At 46.1% G+C, this 25,326-nt stretch overlaps 2 protein-coding genes across 8 annotated transcripts in view; one reads left to right on the forward strand and one right to left on the reverse strand.

Annotated features, from left to right (window-relative positions):
• klhl13 (kelch-like family member 13) overlaps positions 1 to 13,425 on the reverse strand; it is a 36,298-nt gene extending 22,873 nt beyond the window's left edge. Inside the window, exons 1-2 of one of the 3 annotated variants that reach the window (XM_053617484.1) lie at positions 12,824 to 13,425; positions 5,783 to 5,862 (exon numbers count right to left, since the gene is read on the reverse strand). In XM_053617484.1, the coding sequence (XP_053473459.1) occupies positions 5,783 to 5,835 (53 nt within the window). In that variant the 5' untranslated portion in view covers positions 5,836 to 5,862; positions 12,824 to 13,425. Of the gene's footprint in view, positions 1 to 620; positions 1,260 to 5,770; positions 5,863 to 12,823 lie in introns of those variants that run through there. The other 2 variants (XM_053617483.1, XM_053617482.1) reach the window with 2 other exon arrangements.
• wdr44 (WD repeat domain 44) lies at positions 12,989 to 24,509 on the forward strand. 5 transcript variants are annotated; one of them, XM_053617480.1, is made up of 19 exons: positions 12,989 to 13,087; positions 15,732 to 15,765; positions 16,766 to 16,831; positions 17,619 to 18,144; positions 18,320 to 18,453; positions 18,543 to 18,635; positions 18,722 to 18,858; positions 19,502 to 19,585; positions 19,947 to 20,205; positions 20,311 to 20,449; positions 20,566 to 20,630; positions 20,878 to 20,997; positions 21,073 to 21,195; positions 21,285 to 21,476; positions 21,640 to 21,741; positions 21,846 to 21,961; positions 22,423 to 22,550; positions 22,647 to 22,781; positions 22,870 to 24,509. In XM_053617480.1, the coding sequence occupies exons 1-19, from the start codon at positions 13,080 to 13,082 to the stop codon at positions 22,956 to 22,958; spliced, it is 2,550 nt and encodes an 849-aa protein (XP_053473455.1). In that variant the 5' UTR covers positions 12,989 to 13,079; the 3' UTR covers positions 22,959 to 24,509. The 5 variants fall into 5 exon arrangements, with proteins under 5 accessions (XP_053473455.1, XP_053473450.1, XP_053473452.1 ...); XM_053617475.1 differs by lacking the exon at positions 12,989 to 13,087 and adding an exon at positions 14,471 to 14,791; XM_053617477.1 differs by lacking the exon at positions 12,989 to 13,087 and adding an exon at positions 14,471 to 14,791 and having other exon boundaries at positions 18,329 to 18,453.
• Positions 24,510 to 25,326: the final 817 nt, after the last annotated feature.

Below are 25,326 nucleotides of genomic sequence, written 5' to 3' on the forward strand. Positions count from 1 at the left end.
AATGGCATGCACAGAGAGAGAGAGAGAGAGAGAGAGAGAGAGAGAGAGAGAAAGGCAGACAGCTGGAGAGAGTGACAGAATGACAGAGAGAGAGACAGGAGATAAAGAGAGACAGAATGGTAGACACAGAGAGAGAGAGAGAGAGAGAGAGAGAGAGAGAGAGAGAGAGAGGGAGAGATGGGGGGGATGGAGAAGAGAGGAGAGGAAGAAGAACAGTACCAGTCGTTTCATCGCTGCACTGTTCCGCCTTTCCCGACACTGACCGGTGCAGCCGCGCGCACAAAATGATATGAAACCCGCTGCGCACGAGACCGATTGAGAAACAGTACCGCCGCCCCAGCGCACCTTCCGGTCAGTCAGCACCGGGGCGGGTTCTAACCGGCCCAGAGATCCGGGCTCAGGGAGAGGAGGCCGGAAATATAAACACCGCATGAACGGGCATTTTCTTCCAGCTCGCGCACGCTTGTCTTTTAAACTCGAAAGCAGTTCACGTTAAACACACACACACACACACACACACACACACACACTCACGGGGAGGGGAAGAGATGACGGGCAGTAAATACATGGTGTAAATGAACGGAAAGACTCGCACGCGCGGTGTTATTGCAGGTACTCACATATAAGCCGGTGATAACGGAGAGGAGCGCGAGGCTTTAAGCACAGGCACGGGGAATTTCCAGCTGACCGGAGAAGCGCTTTTCCATTTCAGCGGCATGTTTTGGGGGGGGGAATAAAAGAATAAAAAAAAATAAATAAAAATGTGTCACGAGCTCCGGACCGCGAACAAGCTTCCGGCCAGGGCTTCCATCCCTCCGAGCCCAGGCCGAGAGGAAGGTGCGAGAAGAGGAGGACGAGGAGGACGAGGAGGAGAGGGCCGAGGAAGAAGGTAAACGGTGTCGGTACACTGACGCGCTGCTGCTGCGCGAGGCGGCTCCACTCTGATCTCAGCAGCGCGCGCTAGTGATTAGCCGAACATGCAGCATGTAGCTCCGCACAGGACAAAAAACACACACACATACTCACACACACACACACACACACACACACACACACCCCGGAGCATCTCCTGAGGAACAGGAGTCCACCCCGAACAGCGACGAGAAGAGAAAGAAAATAATAAATAAATAAAAATAATAAAATAAAATAAAAAAAAAAAATAGTAAAAAACATAAAGGAGGTGTAACGAGAAGCGGCGCTGCAGCCGAGTGCGCGCGACAGGATGTGCAAGAGCGGCACCGTGAGTGAAGAGGAGCGGACTGCAGAGAGAGAGAGAGAGAGAGAGAGAGAGCGGGAGAGAGGGAGAGAGAGAGACAGAGAGAGAGAGAGAGACGGGCACAGTGAGAGAGAAAAAAAAGAGAGAAGAGGCGCTATATTTATTTAAGAAGATGAATATTTACATTACTTATTAATTTAATCAGATATTAATCACTTGTTATTAAATCGACTTATTTAATCAGATCATTTTGCTGTGGTATTCATTTGACTATTTATTAATTGACAGTTTATCGTTATGGTAACACCGAGTCATTTCTTATTTAAATTGTTTGTTTGTTTTAAACCAAATCATTTCCTCCTAAGTGCCTGACGGAGAGAACTGCCCGAATGAGGACACCAACTCTGCCTCTGGGCTGCTCCTCTCCTGCCGGGTCAGTGCTCTTCCAAAGGAGGGAGGTGGGCAAAAAAACATAAAACCAACACAGAGAGAGAGAGAGAGAGAGAGAGAGAGAAAGAGAGAGAGAGAGAGAGAGAGAGAGAGAGAGAGAGCTCGTTTCTGAGATTAGGTCCGTCTCTGTTCAAAGAGCTGACAGCACGTCAGGGGAGACGCGGTTTCTCGAGTGTGAGCGGTGTGTGACGTGACGTGTGTCAGGATTCTCTAGATTTCTCTCTCAGAGGAATTAAAATAAATAAAAAACTACTGAAATGTACCGCCGCGATCAGAAACACAGAGTACAAGCCAACCGAGCTCTGAATTTGAAGCAGCACAGTAAAGACAGAGAGAGACAGATGAGAGAGAGAGAGAGAGAGAGAGAGAGAGAGAGACACCGATGAGAGAGAGAGAGACTGATGAAACAGAGAGAGAGAGAGACCGATGAGACACATATGAAGAGGTCACTCTTTCAGACATTTAAAAAGTCTAAAAAGGGGGGAAAAAGAAAGAAAGAAAAAAAACAGACAGACAGACAGACACACAGACACACTTGCCTATGACATGGCTCCAGACGCACACTGAGCTTCTACCCTCTGCTGGACGTACGAGGCACTGAGGACTCGGAGACACGCGGCGCTCCGTCCTGTCCCGTTTAATTAAGTGCTATATGCGTGGTGTGGAGAGGCTCGTCTATTCCTAGCAGCCTATTATTAGGGGTAATTAAGAGCAGAGCGGGCACGGCGACGAAGAACGGTGGAGAACACAGGAAACATGAAATGGTGCCGAACTCTAAAAAGACCCCCATTACAGCATCCGCCTGCCCTTTACCCGGACCCCGGCGAGCCGCCTCGCACCCATTCCAGTGATTACTTCTTACAATGGGGGAAAATGGGCTGCTTTGGGTTCCCCCCCCCCCCCCTCTGCAAACTACTGGGAGAAGCACCTGAGAAACACCAGAGTTCAATTCCTACATACACGCCAAGTGCATTATGGGTAACATAACGCAAGCCATGGTTCGCAAGGCGGGGTCTGTGAAGCACGGCCGAGGGGTGGGGTCGGCGACGGAAATCACAACCCGCCCTTATCCAAGCTATTACCACTATAAATAATGTGTTTGTTTTTTTATTTTATTTGAGGCTGAACGGGTTAATAACCTAAAATATATCGATTTTTTTATAAATACATCCTGGCCAGTATCCCTAGTGGAATAAGAGTGGTATATAATATATTGATGTTTTCGAAAGGTTTTGGCTACATCGCTCGATCAAATCACGTACGCCGCAATTCAAAAATAAATAAATCCATCAATTTCTGATGAAACATGAAAACACATGCGCGTGTAAGATTCTCAAGAAACGGAAAATGATCAACGTAAATAAAGAAATGTTTGGGGTTTTTTTTTTTTTTAAATGATAAGAAAACTACGTGGGCAAATTAAAAAAAAAAAACAAAAAAAACACAAGTCTAAAACATTAAAGTTAACAAGAACTTTATGATATAAAGTCATTTTCTGTACGGACGCCAAGAGCGGACGGCGCTACCGTTTATTTAGCGTAGCGTAAAGTCACAGGATAATTAATACCCGAACGCTACATATTTGAACGGAACGTTCTAGCGGAGATTCTGCAGAATTGCGACGTCAGACCTTTTCACACGGAAGTTCATGAAAGGAACCCATGGAGAGAAGAAAGAAGAAGAAAAAACAACATCATGTGATCGCAGTGAAAACGGAACATCGGCACACGCCTTGAGTGAGGGAAGGAGGCTCGGATCGGCGCGTTTGGAAAGCGGCAACATTGCGGCATGTTGGGTGACTGATCCGGCCCAGTATTTTTGGCAGGGCTCAAAGGAAATCCTCCATTAATCTGCATTTAGCGTTTTCAGAGAGAGAGAGAGAGAGAGAGAGAGAGAGATACTCATCCGTGTGATGACAGTAACTCTTTCGTTCAGCCTGAGCAAGCACTTTTGAGAAGGGGAGAAAAAAAAAATGGCAGGATAAGTGAGCAAATGCCTTGCATAAATATTCACCACCACCATCTCCATCAATCTCCGCCTCTCATCTCCACCCAGCCATGAGCACATCGCGTAAACCGTTCCACATTTTGTAAGGTTACGACCCCGGGACTGAAGCAGACGCCGCCGATCGCTCGGAGATCACCATCGTTGAAGCACGGTGTGGCAGCATGGTGCCGAGAGTTACCAGTAGCCACTTGGTTTCTTTTCTGACTAAAGCCTCCCGTACACCGTTACCCGTACACAGCTTCACTCGAACGTTCCGCCATCACATAACGGTTCATTTTGCATGCTATCCAAAACATATCAAAACATTAGCAAAAAGGAGCGTTTTCATAATAGCTCAGCTAAAGCTAAAGCTATCCGTACAGGATATAGTTGTTTTTTTTTTTTTTTTTTTAAGCTTGCGCCGAACCAAAAATTGCTTGATTTTGCTGGGCCTATTTATTTATTTATTTATTTAAGATCCTTTATTCCCTATTTTTTTTTTCCCCCCAAAAAACTTGAATTGGAAAAGAAAAGAAAAAAAAATATATGAAGTGATGTTTGTTGGTAAACGAGACCTTTTAGTTGTACTCGTGTTCGACACACGCGAATCGGAGAGGGCTTTGGCTGAACGCACGTCGTGATGACGTCACACGATCGCACGCTCCTCCGAATATGGCGGCGTTTGGTTGGTTTTACGTTCATTTCTGCAATCGTAAATAAAAATAAATAAATCCTGGGAGGAACTGATTTAGGACAATCTATACAAATATATATACACACACACACACACACACACACACACACACACACACACACACACACACACATACATACATATACATACATACACACACAAAACGGCCGACACATAAGCCAAGGTCAACAAATCTTTAAAATAAATAAATAAATAAAAAACCCCACAGATCGCAGAACTCGACTGCTTTGGCTAGAACACAAAAGTGTGACGCAAACAATACAAACACTGCATAACCTTAACCTGAAGGTCAACACTTCATGACTCGATATCTTAAGTGCGTTAGAGTTCAAGAACATTGTAATGATTGTTTTTTTTTTAACTCCTTGATCCCACCTCACGTTCCCGCCCAAGTATACAAAGCCACGCCCCCGTATAACCTACAGTACACTGCCCAGGAAGTTAGGGTTACCAAGGACCATCATGGCATCCCTTTCAAGCGAGGAGGAAAGGTGTGTTTATTATACTACCTTAATTAGTACCTTTAAATTTTTTTTTTTTTTTTTTTTTTTTTTTTAAAGTACCCTTACGTCATCAACAACAAAGAGCGTAGCTGCAGGAGAAATGGCTAACTGACCATTTAATCAGTCCGCTCACACTGAACAGCACCCACACTAAACTCCCCAAGATATAAATAATCCAACACACACACCCTCACACACATCCCCCTCGAGGGTCTGAGTCACCACTTGAAAAAAAAAGGAAGACCCACACACATATCCTACACTGGAGAACATCTCGAGCCACTGTAAAGGATAAACACTAATCAGCGCTTTGAGACTCAATTTACTTGGGCCTTGTTCAAATAAACGCCTTCGCTCCCCCCCCCCCCTTCCTTCCCACCTCCTCGACGGAAATCAAAGTGAGCTCACAAAACATTAAAACGCGATTTCTATACTATAATATAACACGAAACGATGTACACCGGACTCACTCACGAGCTCGAGCAAACTCACGAACTTTCGCGTTTCTACAGCCGACACGGAGCGTTCGAACGTTCTTACCAAATTGCGTCGCTCGAATAAGTCAGTCATTGCTTGTTGGCCAGCAGATAATCAGACAATGACGGGGACCGATAGTTGCTACGGCGACATAGTTGGGACTAGCAACAGTCGTTCATCTTTGAAGGTAATTAATCGCCAAGACTCTAGGAAATGACCCCAATAAAATCTCAGCCAAATTCCGCGAGAGAAATAAATAAAAAGTCAGATTGCACACACGATGAAGACCCTCTTACGATAGACCTGTGACTGAAGAACGTGCGATTTTTGTCCTAGGCTGACGTTCGGACGGTAGAAAGGCAGCTTAAGAACAAGAGGCGGCGAGAGAGAGAGCAAGAGAGAGAGAAAAAAAAAACGACATACATTGTACAGTACCTGTCGTGCAGCCCCAAGGCCATGGTGTCCCCTCGATGCACAGGGTAGTCCATTCCCGCGCACTCAACCACAGCGCACCTCTGCAACAGAAACACTAGTGAGCGTGTGCAAGAACAGCAAATCGCGTGCTAGTTGCAGCGCTCGAACTGAGCGAACAAACACTGTTATCGAATCGTTTATAATCTGGTGTTCCTGAGCTGTTCGTAGTCACCATGACAACCCCGTCATGATGAGAGTCATATACCAGCTCAGTTACACCAAGATTTAGGCACAAAAGACGTCCAAATACACGGGGATCGGGCAGGAGGCAGAGCCAATCAGGACACAGAGAGAGAGAGAGCGAGAGAGAGAATACTGCAAAAAAACAAAAAAAACAAAAACAAACAACGCACAATCCTTTATGGACTAATTATTGGACAACAGATGGGTTTCAAAATTTTATACAGCTACAAATGAAGCTCCACGCCATAATCCGAGTCAAATTCATCAAAGGTTCTACCAGCGCAAAACTGCAGAGAGACAATTATGTCCGTTTTTATTTATTTATTTATTTATTTATATGGAGAGAAAATTCAGCCTATGAGCAGTTGGTGCAACGTTCTCATATTTATCCCAAGAAACTCACAGCCACCATTTGTTAAAACCTGGTAATGAGTTGCTTATTAAAAAACAAAACAAAACAAAACAAACCCTCACTTCAACGTCTCACCTGTTGCACGTTATACGTTTATCGATTATAACAACAACAATTTCCTTAACAATCCTGACTCCACCATTCCTTCTCAAATGATCCCTTTCCCCTTTCCGTCTCCGCTTATTTTGGAACCCCGGACAGCATATGGCACTTCTATTAATATATTTTTTGCTGCTCATATTTTTGGGGGCGTCGTCTGCCATCTGGGAGGTCCAATCCAAAAACACCCTGCTGGGTTACACGAGCAAGGCTCACCACGGAGAGATCAAGGAAGAAGAGACATCTCTGCAGTAATTAAGTGTACGGCAGAAAAGCACTAAACTTTAGTGACATCATCATCATCATCGTGATCATCATCAACCCATACCAAGTGACCTAACTGAAACCTGGCCTCGGTTATACTCCCTCAAAAAGCGTCCGAGATGTAGATTCTACCAACGTTATCGACCCGGTATTCTTCACAGGACTTTTTAATGGCAAGCATGAGGCGTGTACAATTGCTAAAAAATATTCGTTTGAAGGATGCACATGTGAAAGATGCACAGCACCAGATAAGGATATGGCTCCAAGCGTCAAAAGCGGCTTTAAAAACGTTAAGCTTAAGATCTTCACACGGTAGCGGTCTTGAAATACCAAGCGCTCGTAATCACGTCCGAGAATTTTCTATTTACACCGGTTCAGCCAAGTTTCAAATCATTATAACCGCCAAATATTTCATCAGTAAGGCAATACTATGTTTAAAAATCGCTTAATATAAATAAATAAATAAATAAATAAATAAATAAATACTTTCCTATTCAAACGTATAGTAAAATAAAATGAAAAAACAGCCATCGTGTCTTGCACAATGCCCCTGAACACAGTACTTGCCCTCTATTAGGTTCTGCTACCCTTTTTTTTTTTTGTTTTGGCGCTGACCCGTGATCCTCTAGATGTCTAGTGATAATCTGTACTTTAGAGGGGTGTTTATGGACGGTTATAACTGGCTGCTTTATTTATAATCCATGTCTCTGGTCAGAGGAAGGAAAACGACACTAGTTCAGGATCAAATAGGAAGCGGTTTGTTAGAATGTGCCAACGAGGTAATCGGTGTCAATGGACACATCGTTCACTTGCCCCCACTGTTCAGGTCAAGTCTTAAGTAAGCAGATCACCCCCCTGCAACATCGCACCTCCCCACCCCCTCTCCACGGAGATCAGGTCAGGGGTATCATTTCAAGATCACATGCAGGGTTTATGCTCGTTCTCAAGTCCAGGTCAAGTCCTAAATAGGATCACCAGGGGAAAAATCAAAAGTCCGAGTCCGACAGGCTCTGGTCCGTCAAGTCTCAAATCCTAAACGAGCAAGTTCGAGCCGGGGTTCCAGACTCGCGAGCCACGTCTAGAACATTTTGCTATTGAACGTAGCCAAGAATTTCTCAAGAACACGGCATTTCAAATAACCAACCACGTATTTGACCTGTATCCCACTGGCCTCAAATAAATCCTTCTTTTCAGAGCGTATACCATCCCTCCGACCCCGAGAGCACGGACAATTCTGACCTCTTGGACCCAGCCACGGATGTCTGTGGCATTGCCAGTGTGATTCGACCTCGGAATAGCCCCAAGATCAGGAGATTGCGATTCCAGTGCTATGAAAAACTCGACACAGTGTTCAAAACTTTACTTTCCCAATCAGACCAGTGGCCTAGACGAGAGGGCCAACCCATCACAGGGCATAGTCGCACACAAACGCCTATCAGCCGACCATGCACGTCTTTGGGCTGGGGGGAGGAAACCTGAGTACCTGGAGGAAACCCCCAAAGCACGAGGAGAACACAAGCGCCGTACATGCAGGACAGAGGCAGGATTCGAAACCCCCTAACCCCGGAGGTACGAGGCAATCGTGCTAACCACTGGAATATGAACCACTAACCCAACATGCCCTGCTACAGGCAAATCATGTTCCTCTAGATTAAGACGCCTTGTGGTTCATAGTTAAAGATCGGCCTACGTTACTTGAACCCAAACGATTCCAAGTGTTCGTTGGCGTTGGCTTGCACAAATCCTTAACCATTTCACCACGGCACACTCCACACTTCTGAAGACGGGGTCATGTTTGCCCACTTTGTGCTTCTGCGACATTCAAGTACCCAACGTGAGACGGCGTACAATCCAAGTGTACAGTCCAGAACTAGATAAAAAGGACCCTACAATGGCTACCTGTCAGTCCTGGGTTTGGACCTCGCAATCTTGTAATCGCCCGAGAACGTCAACTACTAGTTCAGACATTTAAAAACAACAACAACAACAACAAAAAAAAATCGCTTTAACCACGTTACTGTGCCCTTGCCAAAGCTTCACAAGCATCTGAGAGCTTTTTAAAGAAAAATTTTATTGGTGTCAAATACTGGATAGACTAGCTGGACCACGAGCATGTAAACACGCATGGTCTGTGCACACGCCTCATAGCTCAGATATCTGTCTTTTTGAACACAAGAAAAGAAGGTGTGTTCTCTTCCTAGTTGCGTATCCTTCGCTCTCACTTGCTTTGTTTGTTTTGACGCAGTCGAAACCAAAACACGGTGATTGATATAGGCCGAACGAGTACGCAGACCTACAGGATGATAAATAACTGGTGACACAAACTGGAAACCTTTGCAGCTTTATTTTCTTGGTCTTGGGGAAACAGACTCGTGTCCAACATGATATTCAATTACAGAGTGGGGAAAAACCCCCAAAAAAACAACGTTATTATGTTATTAAAATGTGGTTATGATCATTAGCAATGGCACTTTTTGGAGGTAGTCAGAATGAGCAACATCTTGCTAAGCAATGCAAGAAAAGAAAATAAACAACTTATAAGTGTAGTCCATTTTATTTGAGATTTTTTTTTCCATGTTTCATTTTGAAGAAAAGTAACTCTTCGGGACCCAAGACTCAAGTTTTTCCCCGCAGGGTTACGAGTCACGCGAAAGACAACGCCGCGGTCACGTTCAATACGCAAGTCGATACCGAGATCATCCTATCCGTCAGCATTCCTATTCGTCATCTTCGTGACGGACGACGTGTACCGTCGACTCATCAGGCCTGGATACGGGCAGGGACATCACAAAATAAAAACAGGAAAAACAGCTCCTAGAGGTACGTACGGTATACACCAGGTGTTGCAGTATTAATTAAAGTGCACCTGTTATGGTTTTTCAAATAATGACCTTTCATGTAGCGTGTCATAGAGCAGTTTGTGAATGTAAAAACATCTGGAAAGTTTAAAAAAAAAAAAAAAAAAAAAAAGATATCAAAGCGCACGACGAATGACTCCCGAAAGAAGGAACCGATTCAGCCGAATCGAGTCGTCGGTGATTCCAGACTTTACTTCCTGTACTAACCTACGTAGGTTTGTAACAAAAAGCCCCGCCTCTGGTCTTCATCGGCTGCTCGCTTCCAGCGGTAGACCGATCACGACAGACTGGGACGTCTGATCAATCAGAGCAGAGTATGCTCTCTGAAAGGAGGAGTTTAGAACTAATCATTTAGCGTTATATTTTCTAGCGACTTTTCATCCGCTGCTTAGCGCAAGCCAGCGAACACCTCAGGCGATTTGGCTAAACCAGGGAATATTAGATATATAAAACTTGTCGTGGGAAAACGAAACACAGTCCAGCCCGAGCAGGCGAACGCTTCAGCCCGGCTTCACCCAGCACGTCTCCACGTCCTCTCTCGGCTCTTTCCGTCTCTCCCCAGCAACACGCTCGCTGACAGACACGGGCATGTGCGACAGGGTCATGGCACCAGATGCCAGGTTTGAGGCGCAGACGACGAGGGCCTACGTTTAACGCCGGGAAGCAGTTTCGCTCCCATGGCAACTGCGACAGAGCGGATTACGTAAGCGGTGAAAAATAAGAAGGAGGAAGAGAGGCTTTTAATAAACGCCCGAGAAGACCGCTAGATATCCGACGAGTCTAATTAGAGGTCGGTGAAGTGACGATAACGTCCCGAAATAAACTCGCCCGTGTTACCGTGTGACCACTCCTTTTTATTTCTTTCTTTCTTTTTTTAAAACTGCATGTTGTTATTTGATGCAATTCTTCGACACTATTACGTCCCCCCCCTTCTTCTTCTTCTTCTTCTTTCGCCGTATTGCTCGGATCCAGAGATAAAAGCTTTTAAACACTCAGCCTCTGCGGTCTGAGTGGAAGAAAAAAAAACTAGATATATATCGACACGACGTTAAGTAGTCCTCCATTTTCCTCACGTTTCTAATTCAATCATATCTCCACGTCCATCCGGTTCAGGAGACGAAGACGCTCTTTTAGACCGGATTAACGCCTTCCATTTGAAAGCAGGGGTGTGGGGGGAGTGGGGGGGGGGTGTGTGCGTATGCCCTCTGACCCATTTGGGAGGACGGCGCTGGGTAGAACAGATTGCTTTTAGACTTCAGGGTTACGATGTCGTCACGCTCGAAATATACACCGCTCACTTCTGCAGCTCAGGAGCTACAGAGCGCCGTGCGTTTTCCTTCTTTATTTTTTTACTTCACTTAATTTGTTTATTTACTTAAGAAGAATAATTGCACACGTTTAAGATTACAGGTTTAAAAAAAATATATATTATAAGTATTATTTTCCCACCATGATTAGACAATCAGTAGCGTTATAAATAATAATAAATTTGTCCCGTACGGGATTTCGCAAAGTTTGTGGTTTTTTTGCCTCACATTACAAAATAAAAAAAAAAGGAAATAATAATAATAATAATAATAATAATAATAATAATAATAATAATAGCAAGCTCCTCTGAAAATTGCACCGTTTGCTTGATTTTGCGTTCGTCTCTGCGATCACCACATCCCGGAGGGACTGGTTAGTTTGCTTTCCTCTCCGCAGAGGGGTTCAAACTACTGACTAATATCTGTGGCCGAGATGAACTAAAAACGTCGCCTCGGCCCTTGAACGTGTTCCGTCAGTGGAAAGTCCGGTAGCTATCTAATAGACAGCCAAAAAAAAAAATTTGTCGTGCACATTTAAATTTTAATAAACATTCGAATGAGTCCCGTTAATGACCGTGAAGCTCCGCCCCCAGGATCTAAGGTACAGAGCCCTTAGAGTACAGAGGGTCTATGAAGTGACTGACAGGAGGCGCATCCAGTCCAAACACCGATAACTGGTTTCTCACCGACTTCATGAACTTCTGTTAAAGCGTCTGTTTAATACGTTGGGTTTAAAAAAATAATAACATTCATGCGCTACATTTCTTCCAAGTTATTAAACAAGGAAAGAATTTTTTTTTTTTAAAAATCGAGTATTGCACCTTTAATCCTGACGACGCATCAGAAGTGAAAGTAATTCCGTGTTACGCTGCATTTCACCTTAATCACCGCGTTGCAGTCGCGTCACACCGAAGCGCAAACGCTCGGGAAACGTTATACAGATATTAGATATAGAGTGATCGATAGATAGATATATATAGAGAGAGATATACAGATGAAGGTTTTGCGTTTCGGCGTGGCTCGTTGTCCTCGTCGTGACGGTGCATGTTATAGATCGCACACATACAAGTACACGCAGGACACAAGCTGCCTGAAAGCACGTCGTCATAGCAACCAATGCCATTTCGCACGGACAATATCTCGAAGCAAGTCGGATCGATTATCGGTTATCGGACGATACCGCGATATCGGGATCACGATAAAGCGCGATATCGGGACGTCCGGTTTGAACACAGTGTGACCGGCTCCTGGAGGAAAGTGTAAGACGATCAGTCACGTGACTGGGGGGTTTTACATACAGTTTAACAGATAGATTAAGCTCTAGGACGACGACAACAACAACAAAAAAAGTTTGACCAAATAAAACTGCTCGTCCTTTGTAAGTCATTTTTAAAACGTTCTAGCAGTCGCCCCGGTCACGTCTGATATCCAAAACTAATCTTATTTCTGTTTATTTAAACGCTGTAAAGCAAAATGTTAAGATGTGGCGTCTGTTCATGTTTATTCCCAACTTCTTAAAGTTAGCAGGCTAGGCTAACAGGCTCAGCAGGCAAACATAACAACACGGTAACGCGCGTGTTCTATTCCAGCGAATACCAAAACAAATCAATTAACTAATTAAAGATGAATCTTATTTAAGTGCGAGAAATGAATGAGGTGAGCGATCAACGATCAGCGCTCGCGCTGTGCGGAAGGATTTCGGGTTAAAGCTCTAATCAGCTCGGTTACTATCATTACTACATTTAGCTCTGTAGCACATTAGCGCGGTGTCCACTCCATCTCCTAACAAATATAACGCGCTACAGAACCGATTAACCCGCAGACGCGCTGGGAACATTTAGAAGACACTTCAAACTTTGAATAAACGTGAATTCTTTACCTCTAGCGACGGGGTTTGCCCTTGTTTTCTTCTTTAAACCCCTCAAACCTACTCCACTCATGGACCTCCGCCGGACCACGCCCTCTTTATTATGATTGGCTGCCGGCGCATAGGGCGGCGCGCTGCGCACACGGCTGATTGGCTCGCTCGACTGTCGCTCAGCGCCAGCCGCTCAAAACTTCCGTCGCCGAAAGAAGTTGCGACGCGGCTCGGCGATTGGTCGATTCAACAAGCGCCGAAAGGAACACGACGGATTATGAGCAGGTAAAGGTGCAACAGTCAGCGTTTCATACTTTATTTCCCACTCGACTCACTTCTTAATAACGCGGGAAGTTATGTAGAAATGTTGTTCCCGTCACTCAGAACCAGTGTATAGCTTGAAAAAACAAAAACAAACCCCACTTTAGACACCTGTCTTCCGGTCCGGAATGTTTGTTTGTTTGTTTGTTTGTTTGTTTGTATTTAGGTTGACCTTTTTAGGTCGGTCGTTTTTTGGAAACGCCCCCCAGTTCCCATTCACATCCTTATAAATAATTATCAGAAGTTGCGTGTTTTTAGAGAGTTGCTTGAACTCGACTTTCAAGCAACTGAATGTACTTTAAAAAAAAAGTGTTGTCATGACATCCCTTGCTAAACTAACTCTAGTTGAACGATTGTAAATTGTGGGGGAGGAGCTTCGTGTACGTGGATGGGAATGGGGCGGAGTCAATGAGTAAAAAAAGGTTCCAATTCGTATTGAACTCCACCAGTTTAACCTTTCCATCAATCCTACCTAATGCACTGTTAATGAATAAGATGCATGGGGTCATGCTTTTAGAGGAAAATAATCCACAGCAGGGTTGTGTGATGAAACAGAGTTTCTGGTCTGATCCCAGTGTTAATTATTTTCCCAGAACAGCATCATATGGGTGCACGGTGGCTTACTGGTTCTCCCCGTGCTGCGGGGGTCTCCTCAGGGTACTCTGGTTTCCTCTGCAAGTCCAAAGACATGCATGGTAGGCTGATTGGCATGTCCAAAGTGTCCGTAGTGTATGAATGGGTGTGTGATTGGATTGTGCCCTATGTTGGATTGTCACCCTGTCCAGCGTGTACCCCGCCTCGTGCCCAATGCTCCCTGGGACAGGCTCCAGGTTCCCCGTGACCCTGTAGGATAAGTGGTATAGAAAATGGATGGATGGATGGAACATCATATTTTTATCCATTTATTGTTATACACAATCGACTTATAGTTACGTTACATTACTATATAGAAAGAACACTTCACTGTAGTATATAATTCTCATCCTGCAATCCTTGCTAGTCATTGCTGATCACTCCGGACTGGCGTCCTGTATTCGAGATCATTTCTGGAAAACTGTACATTTTGCCTTTGTGTCACTGATTTGAAGGACTTGGATGTGGACAGCGCACGTGTAGTTAAATTTTTACACCGTTTGAATGATGGAGAAATTTATGACGGGTGAGACACGGCAAACGTTTTATAAATCGGTCGAATATAAACCGAATTAGAGTTGATTTTATCAGGGTTGGCACTGTTGTACAATCGAAGCTGGCTGGCCCTTTCCAATATGGCGCCCGCGTCGACGGCGGCTGTCATTTGTCAAGAGTACGCATGCGCTGACGAGTTGCGCGTGCGCAGTGCGAGTCGGGCAGTGACAGCGGCCTCTCCCTTTATTTCTTATTGGGTGGTTTTTCAAGCTGCAAGCTAGCTTCGCGTTAACGTTAGCTTGTTAGCTAGGCAGCCACGGGAGATAGTGGACCTGTCAGTCGTTTGTTCATTTTCTTTTTAGCGTGTATTTATTATTTAAAAATTTAACATTGACTTTAAATCCAGCTTGAGGCCTTGGTTAGTGTTGCTAGCTAGCTCGGAGCTAAGCTAACCGAGTTGTAAATGGCGTCGGATACGAGTGATGCCGAGGAATTTTACGACGCGGACGAGGACGTCAACTTGTCTCCGTCGCCGAATGTGTGAGTACACAATCCTGGCATTCGGTCGGGAAAGGTTTGACAACCGCTGCGGATTTTATGATTAATAAAAGTGGCTAATCAAGTTACAGCGAGGCTGAATGGCAAATCGATTCATATGTGCTACACAGCTGCACTAGTTAGGGTTTGACGCGACGGCGTCCGCGCGCTGTGTAGTGCACTTGGAGTACACTAGAGAGGTATTTGTAACGCAGCCTGTGTTTCTAATTCATACTAACTCTTGTCGTTATGACTTCCTGCTTGCGTTTTGTGGTTTATTTTGCTATCTGTTGATATCATGACTGTCACTCTGCCAGCATGGAGGTTTTATTTATTTATTTACTTATTTCTGAGCTGTATGTTTTGTTTATATAAAAGGCACAGGCGTGACACGTAGCACAACTCCGTTGGCGCAGGTGTTTATCAGTCTCCATCTCAGTCTCACCTGACACAAGTTACTGGTTAACGAAGCTAAATAAAGCTCCAGTTCACACCGATTCAAGCTTTTGTTCTCGATTTAAAGCTTCTTTGAATGTGTGGGGGGGAAATGGTGTTTGTGGAATAAAGTCGCTTAACGGATTAAACTAGTTTAAACGGTTCGGGAAAATTTGCGTAACCTTTAGCCCTGTTACTGTCAAAGGAGTCGACTCTTTGAGTCGAATCTTTTAGGTGAACCATGCGCTAGAGTCGATACGCCTTATTATTTCTTTCTTATTTTTCTAGCAGCTATAAACAGTCCTTCTTTTCACCATCTCTCTCGCCTCCTGTCTCTCCTTCTGTCTTTCTCCCTGCTCTCTCCATCTCCCCATCCCCTCTCTGTTATTCCATAATAATCCAAGAGTAATGCATTACAGTTTTCTTTAAAAGGAAAGCAATCCATTGTAGAGTGTAATAAGTTTTAAAAGGTTGTATCTTTTTTTTTTTTGTTTGTTTGTTTCCTCAGGTCACCTGCGAAGTTCATCCTTCCCAAATGTCAGGTACGGCTCACGATCCTTCTCACAAAGACGAAGTTAAACTGTTGCGTTAAAACCTGTAATGTATTTATGTATTATTATTATTCAGGTGTAGGGTCAGCGTGAACGTTGCGAGCGCTGTGGGATGCGTCTCTCTCGGTCTTCTGTAGTCTCGTGAGGGCTGAAATCGACAGATGGTAGAGACGCCGCCCACGCGTTGTGTTGGGTTCGGGAATCGTTTCAGCGCGTGTGACTCTGCCGTGCGACTGTGAAACGAGCGCGTCACACTCGGTCCACAATCTGCCTCTGAGTCACATGCTCAGCACATCAGAATGCCTGCTTAAACCGGTATTGTGATGTCATCACCACACGTTAATCGTGTATAGATAGATAGAACCGCAAAGTAGGCGTTTAACGCAATCTGTATCTTTTTCAGTCCGGTAAATGTGTGTTCGGATTTGAACCATGAAGCGACTTGACACGCTCGACACTTCAGATTCTGGAGAGCGTTTGATTGGACGGAAAATCCGACGAGAAGCCGAAGTGCAGAGTGATGTTTGAATGAAAACTGTTGGTCCGTATCGGAGGTAGACCGCGAGAGAGACTGTGCATTTCGAATGCGTATAACTTCTAAATACAGGTTTCGTCATCACTTTGGAGCACGTCATCTTATAAATAACTTTAAGGCAAACATTCATATTAAAAGCCACAAAAGGCAGTATTGTTGAATGTCGACGTGTTCACTCACGCGACTGTCAGTGGTTCCAGATTAATACGCTGATCGGATCAACTTGCGCTTTCTTGTCGAGACCGCTCTTTTGATGTATTTCTGTGTGATTATCAGCGTTAAAATGCGTGAGAGTGGGCAGGCCTGGTGATTTTATAACACGATCAGAGGAAACGGCTTTAGATGTTGTGTGATGCGGAAGTGTAAGATTGCGTAGAAAGATTAAACTGCGTGAACGAACAGTGATATGATTTACTTTTTAACCCATCCCCCCCCTTCCCTTCTGATCGTCCACAGGGTCTGGAGAACCCGGCGCAGGAAGAAGCTGCTGTGACAGAGCCTCGCCACGATGACTCTCTGCAGGTTACACTCGTTTCTCTGCTTTAGTTGAATGTCGGACTGTAAACAGCGTAACGCCGAGCTATTCTGCTCTGTGTGCCTGCCTGCCTGCCTGTGTGTGTGTGTGTGTGTGTGTGTGTGTGTGTGTGTGTGTGTGTGTCTTGGCCGAGTCCCAAGCTCGCTCTGTCTGAGAACAAAAGCCGTGTTTGTTGCTACAGCGGCGCTTTCAGACACCCAGCAGAAGTGTTTCCTTAACAAACCCGCGCCTCTTCAGTCCTGCTACTGACGCCCTGCATCCCAGGAGACGGCGCCGTAGTCTACACCGGGGATGAGGAAATAAAACCAGCGAATACAACTGCTGCGTGCGTGATGAGACGCCCGTGACGCCGATTACGGGCTGTGCGTGGACGCCAGACGCCAATTCTTTAACAATGATGTTAAATAACGTGTGTATGAAATAAAATGCTTTTCTGACCATTCCACCGAAAATGGAGCCAGGGGAAGCCAAGAAAATCGGATTTTCGTTTCGAAAATTGGTTTTTCGTTTTCGCTCACTTGGTCCTGATCGGTTCATCCTCATTCTCGCCATAGCAACCGGTAGGCGAAAAAATCTGATTAAACAAGCTAAGGGACGCACACGTTTGAGCGATTAAATGTGGACAAATCGTAATGATGACGTCATTGTTATGATTCAAAACGCGTTATTTGGGACGTATATAATATATACAAGTTTGCAATTTGGAATGGTCATGTGACATTTTTATTGGCCACACCTCTTCTAATCCGACCGTGTCTCTCTCGCTCTCTCCAGATCATTGACAGTATTATAGAGGAGAGTCAGAAAGGGGGCGGAGTCGAGGAGGACCTGTTGAGCTCTGAGGAGAAAAGCTCCGCCTCCTCCCTTCCAGTAGCTCCGGATCTCCCTGCGGCTCTTGATGTCGAACAGGAAGTGAGGTCGCAGGACACCCCGGACACACAGGAAGCGGCTCCTGAAGGAGCTCGGGCGTCTCAGGAAGTACCTCCTCTGCCTCCGGACGTCACGCGCGCTCTGGGGCCGTCTCAATCCGCCGACACGGACACGCCCAAAACGGCGGACATCTTGGATCAGATGCCGCTCAGAGATAAACCGGAGTCGGAGTCGGACTTGTCCGGGCCGTCGAAGCCTCCCAGGCAGTTTACGGTGGAGCCAGATATCGTCGCGAGCACCAAGAAAACTCCTCCGACGAGACCGCCACCTCCAAGCGGGGCTGCGCCTCCCAGGCCGCCGCCCCCGGCTCGCCCCTCTCTTCCCGCCAGTAAGAAATCTCAGGAAACCATCCGGCCCACGAGGCTGGAGGGTGAGACGTCAGTTTTATTCATTCTCCTGTTATTCCCTAGACTAAAGAATAAACGAGTCGCCTGTTATTAAAGCGTGTGATTTTTAAGGTTATGAATCAGACGGTGTCGCGCGTTACACGTGAACTAGATGGAGGTGCGATGTTAAAATAAGTGTGCTGTGTCGTGATTGGTCAGTGTCCGCAGATGGAGCGGAGGAGCCTTGTGGATTGGTCAGCCCCAACTCCAGTGCCAGAGGACTCGCTAAAGAGCTGCAGCACTCTCTGGACCTCGCCAGCGCCACCAGCGGGAATAAAGTGGTGACTGCGCAGGTGAGCTGGACCTCTTCATTACATCTCACACACACACACACACACACAAGTTCTACATTTGTGTGTGATGTTTGTTTGTGTGTGTGTAGGAAAGTGATGAGCGAGAGCCCAGTCCGAGCGGTAGTGAAACTCCTGGACCCCAGAGGCCGCGCTCTAACTCAGGCAGAGAGCTCACTGATGAGGTACTGCTACACATGCGTGTGTGTGTGAGAGAGAGAGGTGTGTTAGATATCCAGTCGTTCATTCAGGGTTTTTCTTGACCCTGCAGGAGATCCTGGCGAGCGTGATGATTAAGAACCTGGACACGGGCGAGGAGATCCCGCTGAACCAGGCCGAGGAGAAACTCCCAGCGGGAATCAACCCACTCACACTGCACATCATGAGGAGGACCAAGGAGTACATCACGTACGACTAGCACGTCTGATAGGAGATTTCCCATAATGCACCACTTTAAAAAAAAAAAAAAAAGGCTGCGGTATGGTAGCGTTTACGTCACGTCCGTTTTCACATCACTTCCCTTAAATACACGTTAAATCACGGGAACGTTTGTTCAACTCCAGCTCCAACTTCTCTCTCAGATTAGATTAGATTAGATGAAGGTCACATGACAAAGCCCAGGTCATTTGGAGCAAACAAACCACGTGTTTTTTAATTTTTATAAACCAGTTTCCTCGAGTCGATTTTAGAGTAAAAATACAGGCAGGAGTCCCGAGCTGCTTCCCCGTCACGCCTTTAACTGTCAGGCCGTGTCCCCGGGTGTTTTCCAGAGTGGTGTACCCATAATCCCCTTCTCCACGCTCCCATCTGTCCTCGTTTTACAGTGCAACCCAGGCAACACATGACTGATCATCTCTCTCCTTCCTTTTTTTTTTTTTTTTTTTTAAACGGCACTGAAGGAATTTAAAGGAGCGCTTGTTCCTGAAATGGCTAACGATGCCTGAATGCTAGTGCTAACAACCTCGTGTCATTTTATTACTGTTCTGCTTGCTAGAGGAGCATTTAGATCCACCGTGTGACTCGCCATATCTCCCTCCCCCTCTCCCCACAGGAACGACGCCGCTCAGTCAGACGACGATGATAAGAGTCAGGCTCCGCTGACCGACTCGGACGGAGGGAAGCTCAAACAGAAAACGTAAAACAAACAAAAACATTGCTTATCACCTGCTTTTGATTACTGATCGTCATCTCGTCTTGGTCCTATTTTCTGTTCTCGCTCTTTTCCTCTTCCTAGTTTTTATTTCACCTTTGTTCCTGATCCTTCAGTTTCTTTCCTTTACATTCTCATCGTCCTCCTCTGCACCGTCCTCTTCCTGTTCTTCTTCTCCATCTTTTCAGTTTTTAAATTTATTACCCCTTCATCTTTTGGTCTTCTATTCAGTGCTTTTTCCTGTTCTCTCCTCCTCCTCATCATCATCATCCTTTTGACCTTTTTTTGTTTTTGTTTTTGTTTTCTCCTTCTCTGGCTGCTCTTCTCACTCTGTTATTCCGCGCAGCACGCAGCTGAAGAAGTTCCTGGGAAAGTCGGTGAAGCGGGCGAAGCACCTGGCGGAGGAGTACGGCGAACGCGCGGTCAACAAGGTGAAGAGCGTGCGGGATGAGGTGTTCCACTCGGAGCAGGACGAGCCGTCGTCCAGCGACGACGAGGGCATGCCGTACACGCGGCCCGTCAAATTCAAAGCGGCGCACGGCTTCAAGGGCCCGTTCGACTTCGACCACGTCCGAGTGGTGCAGGACCTTAGCGGAGAGCACATGGTGAGGAGGAGGAGGAGGAGGAGGAGGGAACCGAGGAATACTGAACAGTTAAATGAGTTATGTTATTGTGTGTGTGTGTGTGTGTGTGTGTGTGTGTGTGGTCAGGGAGCGGTCTGGACGATGAAGTTCTCTCACTGCGGCCGGCTCCTGGCTACAGCCGGGCAAGACAACGTGGTTCGCATCTGGGTCCTAAAAAACGCATACGACTACTTTAACAACATGAGAATCAAATACAACACTGAGGGTAGGAACCATTCGCTGTTGATTATTTTACTTTAACCGCACAACAGTGTTCTATTCTTTATATATAAAAAATATATATATTTTATATGTGCATCACATTTTATTCTTTGGCTGTAGGTCGTGTCTCGCCATCGCCATCTCAAGAGAGTTTGTGCTCCTCCAAGTCTGACACTGAAGGAGGGGTAAGACACACACACACACACACACACACACACACACACACACACACACACACAGACTGCGCTCTTACTCAATAAACATTAATAAGCGTCGGTAAACAATAAACAAAAAGCAATCTTTTGCTTGTAAATGCTTCCATTAACTTGTATAATGGGTTTTAGAGAACAGGCTTCTGTAAGTCTCTGGATGAGCGCATCTGCTAAATGTAAATATAAATGTTGATTTCTCTCTCTCTCTCCTGCGTGCCAGCCCGCGGGAGCGGCGGTGGACGACTCGGACCTCGAAGACAAAACCGTCCCCTTCAGGCAGATTCCCTTCTGCAAGTACAAAGGCCACACAGCCGACCTCCTGGACCTCTCCTGGTCAAAGGTGAGAGTTTGACGCCCGTCTCTTCCCCCTGTCTCAGTCGATAGACTCCCTACTGACACCTTCCTGTCTTCACAGAACTACTTCCTGCTGTCGTCGTCCATGGATAAGACGGTGCGCCTCTGGCACATATCGCGGCGAGAGTGCCTCTGCTGTTTCCAGCACATCGACTTCGTCACGGCGATCGCCTTCCATCCCAGAGTGAGAGCGCTGCGTCCGCCGCGTCCGCTTCTGACGTATCTGTGCGAGGAAAGCGCGGCCGGGTAACGTGTGTCTGTGTGTCTGTGCAGGATGACCGGTACTTCCTGAGCGGCTCGCTGGACGGCAAGCTGCGCCTGTGGAACATTCCGGATAAGAAGGTGGCCCTGTGGAACGAGGTGGACGGCCAGACGCGCCTCATCACCGCCGCCAACTTCTGTCAGAACGGCAAATATGCCGTCATCGGCACCTACGACGGGCGCTGCATTTTCTATGACACCGAGGTGTGTGTGTGTGGAAAAAAAAACAACAAAAAAAAACCGCTCACTCTCATTCCATACAGTTGTTGGGTCTGATGGTCAGGGGTGCACATATTTTTGGCTATATGGTTTATATTTATGCAGAAAATGACTTTTCCCCCTCTTTTGTGTCTTGTTTATCCATCAGCGCCTTAAGTACCACACGCAGATCCACGTGCGCTCCACCAGGGGGAGGAACCGCGTGGGCCGCAAAATTACCGGCATCGAGCCTCTGCCTGGAGAGAATAAAGTAATTAATCATGATTATACACACACACACACACACACACACACACTTACCCTTTAGTGTTAAATGAAATCAGACAGCGATTTCTCTTTTCTCACCCCCGTCAGATCCTGGTGACGTCGAACGACTCTCGCATTCGTCTGTACGACCTGAGGGACCTGTCGCTGTCCATGAAGTACAAGGGCTACGTGAACAGCAGCAGTCAGATCAAAGCTAGCTTCAGGTGAGGAAGCAATTTGTGTGGCCACGCCCCCCACAACAAGCACTTGTGATAACAGTAATAAAAACATGGACACACCCATTTCTGTAATGTTTTTTGTTTTTGTTTTGTTTTTCTTTCTCTCTACAGCGTTCACTTATCAATGATATCAATGAAATATATTGATTTCTCAATACAGTTTGTGTCTGGAAATTAAATCTTACTAAAAACATTTGCCCCAACTCAAAGTATTCAATCATAAATGTTGATTTGAATCAGTGAATTATTTCATTTGAATCAGTGAATCATTCCAGCAGTGGAGCTCGGTTATGAATCATATAAGACGAGATTTTTCTAGTTTTTTTAATTTTATAGAAACGGTGTCGCGTCGGTAACAGATTCCTGGTTGTCTTTTTAAAATAATTTTTATTTAACGTAAAGCTTAACGTACTAAACTAACCGCCGCATATTTTCTGCTCTCCTAGTCACGATTACTCGTTCATCGTGAGCGGCTCGGAGGATCGCTACGTGTACATCTGGAGCACGTACCACGACCTGAGCAAATTCACCTCGGTACGGAGGGACCGCAATGACTTCTGGGAAGGAATTAAAGGTAAAAACGAAACGGAGGAGGTGTCCGTGACGTCTCGTCTAGTAACGAACGCGAGATGTTGATGTGTGGAAACGTAAACGTTTGTGTCTCTCGTAGCCCACAACGCCGTCGTGACGTCGGCCATCTTCGCGCCGCACCCGGACCTGATCGTGCCCCAGGAGCCAGGGGCGGAGAAACCCGACACAGAGTGCAAGAGCGACGTCACCGACGAATCCGAGCCCATCCCGTCAGGTAACGCCTGTAACCATGGCAACCTGCGTCGCGCAGCATTCGTCATCATGTCTGACGTTAAACATACGATATTTCTCTTCCCTTACAGGAGCTTTAAAAACGGATCACACGGAAGTTCTCCTCTCCGCCGACTTCACAGGCGCCATCAAAGTGTTCGTCAACGTGAAAAAATACTAAGCGCTTTAAATCTGTTGGACTTGGGACTGGGGGGGGTGGAGCTATGTCAAAAAACAAAACAAAAAAAAAAAAAAACCCAAGATGATTCTACGAGTATCACTTTATTGTATTGTCTTTAATCGGAGGACTATAAACCCCACCCACAGCTCCTTCTTCGTCTAGCGATCGGCTTCCGGTGAGTGCTCTGAGAGGGGGAAGCGGGGATGTCGTCAAGCCCCGCCCTCTGCGCAGGGAACAGGGACCCAGGAAGTGGACACGGTGGAGGACAATCGAGGACGGAAACGGAGGAACGCATCTAGAACTCGACGCACTTCTTTTATCTTTCATCATTCTTTTTCTTTCGGCAGACAGCGGTAATTTTACAAACGAGGTCGGTTTGAGGAAAAGCTTAACTGTTCTCGGGGGAGGGGTGGGATGAAATCTAACTGCCACGTTGCGAGTCTCGTTTATCGATCAAGTTCTCACTGTGTTTACACTTTTTTGTTTGTACTTATGCCCGTTCGATGGAAACGACAGAGCTGGCACAGTCGATTATACATTTAGTGTTTAGCCACACCCACACAACTCCATAAAAGGCAAAGTCTGCAGAGCTGAAGATGACAAAATGGCCACTAAACGCCGATAGAGCACCTCGTGAACACGGCACGCACTCAATTTTCCAGTAACGCAGCCCGGTCACCGCAGCGCATCACTGAAACAGACGCGCACGAACCCCTCCCACCTTTTTCTCCGTTCAGTACAGCTTGAAATAAATAAGCGATTCGGACGCGACAGCGTAACCTGCGAATGAACTCTTCGCCACTCGTACGTCTCCTTGCGTGAAAATGTACACAGCGCTAGGCTACAAATGTTTTCTGAGTCTGGTGTAAACGCTGTGGCGAAGGACTCGTGGATGAATCCGTTCGTATTCGGTTTGATAAACGAGGCTCGCCGCGTCACACTCGCGGGACCAGGTTAACGTCGTGGAACAAGTTCCCCGTGCAGGTGCAGCGGTGTTATTTTTTGGTTTGTTTATTTTGATGAAAGCTGAATCTCCACTATGTTTCGTATCGTACTCTGATGAGGAAACTTCATTTGATCAGAAAACGTTTTGATCAGTGTTGGTGAAGATGAGTGTTGTTTTTTCTGTTTTTCTCCCCCACACATGACCAGAAAAGTAGTTGGGACATTCAGCTAAAGTTTGACCAAATGATCAGAAGTTGAATTATTCTTCGCCATTCTGAAGGTTTTCTTGCTGCTGTTTTTCACTTTATCTTGCATTTGTGGGGAAAGTTAAGACACACATCATAAATTACAGCTGCAGATCTGATCTCACACACACACACACACACACACACTTCTAATGGGTTCCTGTTTGTTCTGTTGGCACTCCAACACCATTTCACATGCGTGTTCATCAGTGTTATAGAACGACATGATTTTTTTTTTTTTTTTAAAGGATTCATAAAGAATAAAGTGTAATGGTTTTCTCTGTGCACCATGAGGAAATCTCGAGGAAGACTACGCATTCATGTTGGGGTTTTTTCAGTAAATGCATTATCTTGGTCAGCATTTCTGTGGTGTAAGGGATAATTTGTGTATTTTAATTCCTTGGCTCTGTGTGAGCAGATTGAAAGAAAGGGAGGGGGAGAGAGGAAAAAGTGGGAGAAAGAGACAGGAAGGGAGGGGGAGAGAGGAAAAAGAGACACGGGGGAAGGGGAGAAATAGCGAGGGGAAGAGAGACAGGGAGAGAGAGAGAGAAAAAAGCAGGAGAAAGACAGAAGGAGGGGGAAGAGAGAAAGGGAAGGGGAGAGATAGCGGGGGGGAAGAGAGAAAGAAAGGGAGGGGGAAGAGAGACAGACAAAGAAAGGGAGGGGGAGAGAGGAAAAAGTGGGAGAAGGAGGGGGAAGAGAGAAAGGGAAGGGGAGAGATAGCGAGGGGAAGAGAGACAGGGAGAGAGAGAGAGAGAGAGAGAGAGACAAAGAGGGCGAGAGAAAAAGAGGGAGGAGGTGAGAGGAAAAAGCAGGAGAAAGACAAGGAGGGGGAAGAGAGAAAGGGAAGGGGAGAGATAGAGGGGGGAAGAGAGAAAGAAAGGGAGGGGGAAGAGAGACAGACAAAGAAAGGGAGGGGGAAGAGAGACAGAAAGAAAGGGAGGGGGAAGAGAGAAAGGGAAGGGGAGAGATAGCGAGGGGAAGAGAGACAGGGAGAGAGAGAGAGAGAGACAAAGAGGGAGAGAGGAAAAAGCAGGAGAAAGACAGAAGGAGGGGGAAGAGAGAAAGGGGAGAGATAGAGGGGGGAAGACAGACAGAAGGAGAGAGAAAAAGAGACGGAGGGAGGGGGAGAGAGGAAAAAGTGGGAGAAGGAGGGGGAAGAGAGAAAGGGAAGGGGA

This window comes from Ictalurus furcatus, chromosome 28 (genome assembly GCF_023375685.1).
Source record: "Ictalurus furcatus strain D&B chromosome 28, Billie_1.0, whole genome shotgun sequence".
Lineage (NCBI taxonomy): Eukaryota > Metazoa > Chordata > Actinopteri > Siluriformes > Ictaluridae > Ictalurus > Ictalurus furcatus.

Bases quoted from the DNA above. Each gene is read 5' to 3' on its own strand.
- wdr44 (XM_053617475.1), top strand. From the start codon at position 14,715: ATGGCGTCGGATACGAGTGATGCCGAGGAATTTTACGACGCGGACGAG. The intron at 20,631-20,877 runs GTAAGACACACA...CCTGCGTGCCAG, and splicing joins AGTCTGACACTGAAGGAGGG to CCCGCGGGAGCGGCGGTGGA. The intron at 21,962-22,422 runs GTGAGGAAGCAA...CTGCTCTCCTAG, and splicing joins CAGATCAAAGCTAGCTTCAG to TCACGATTACTCGTTCATCG.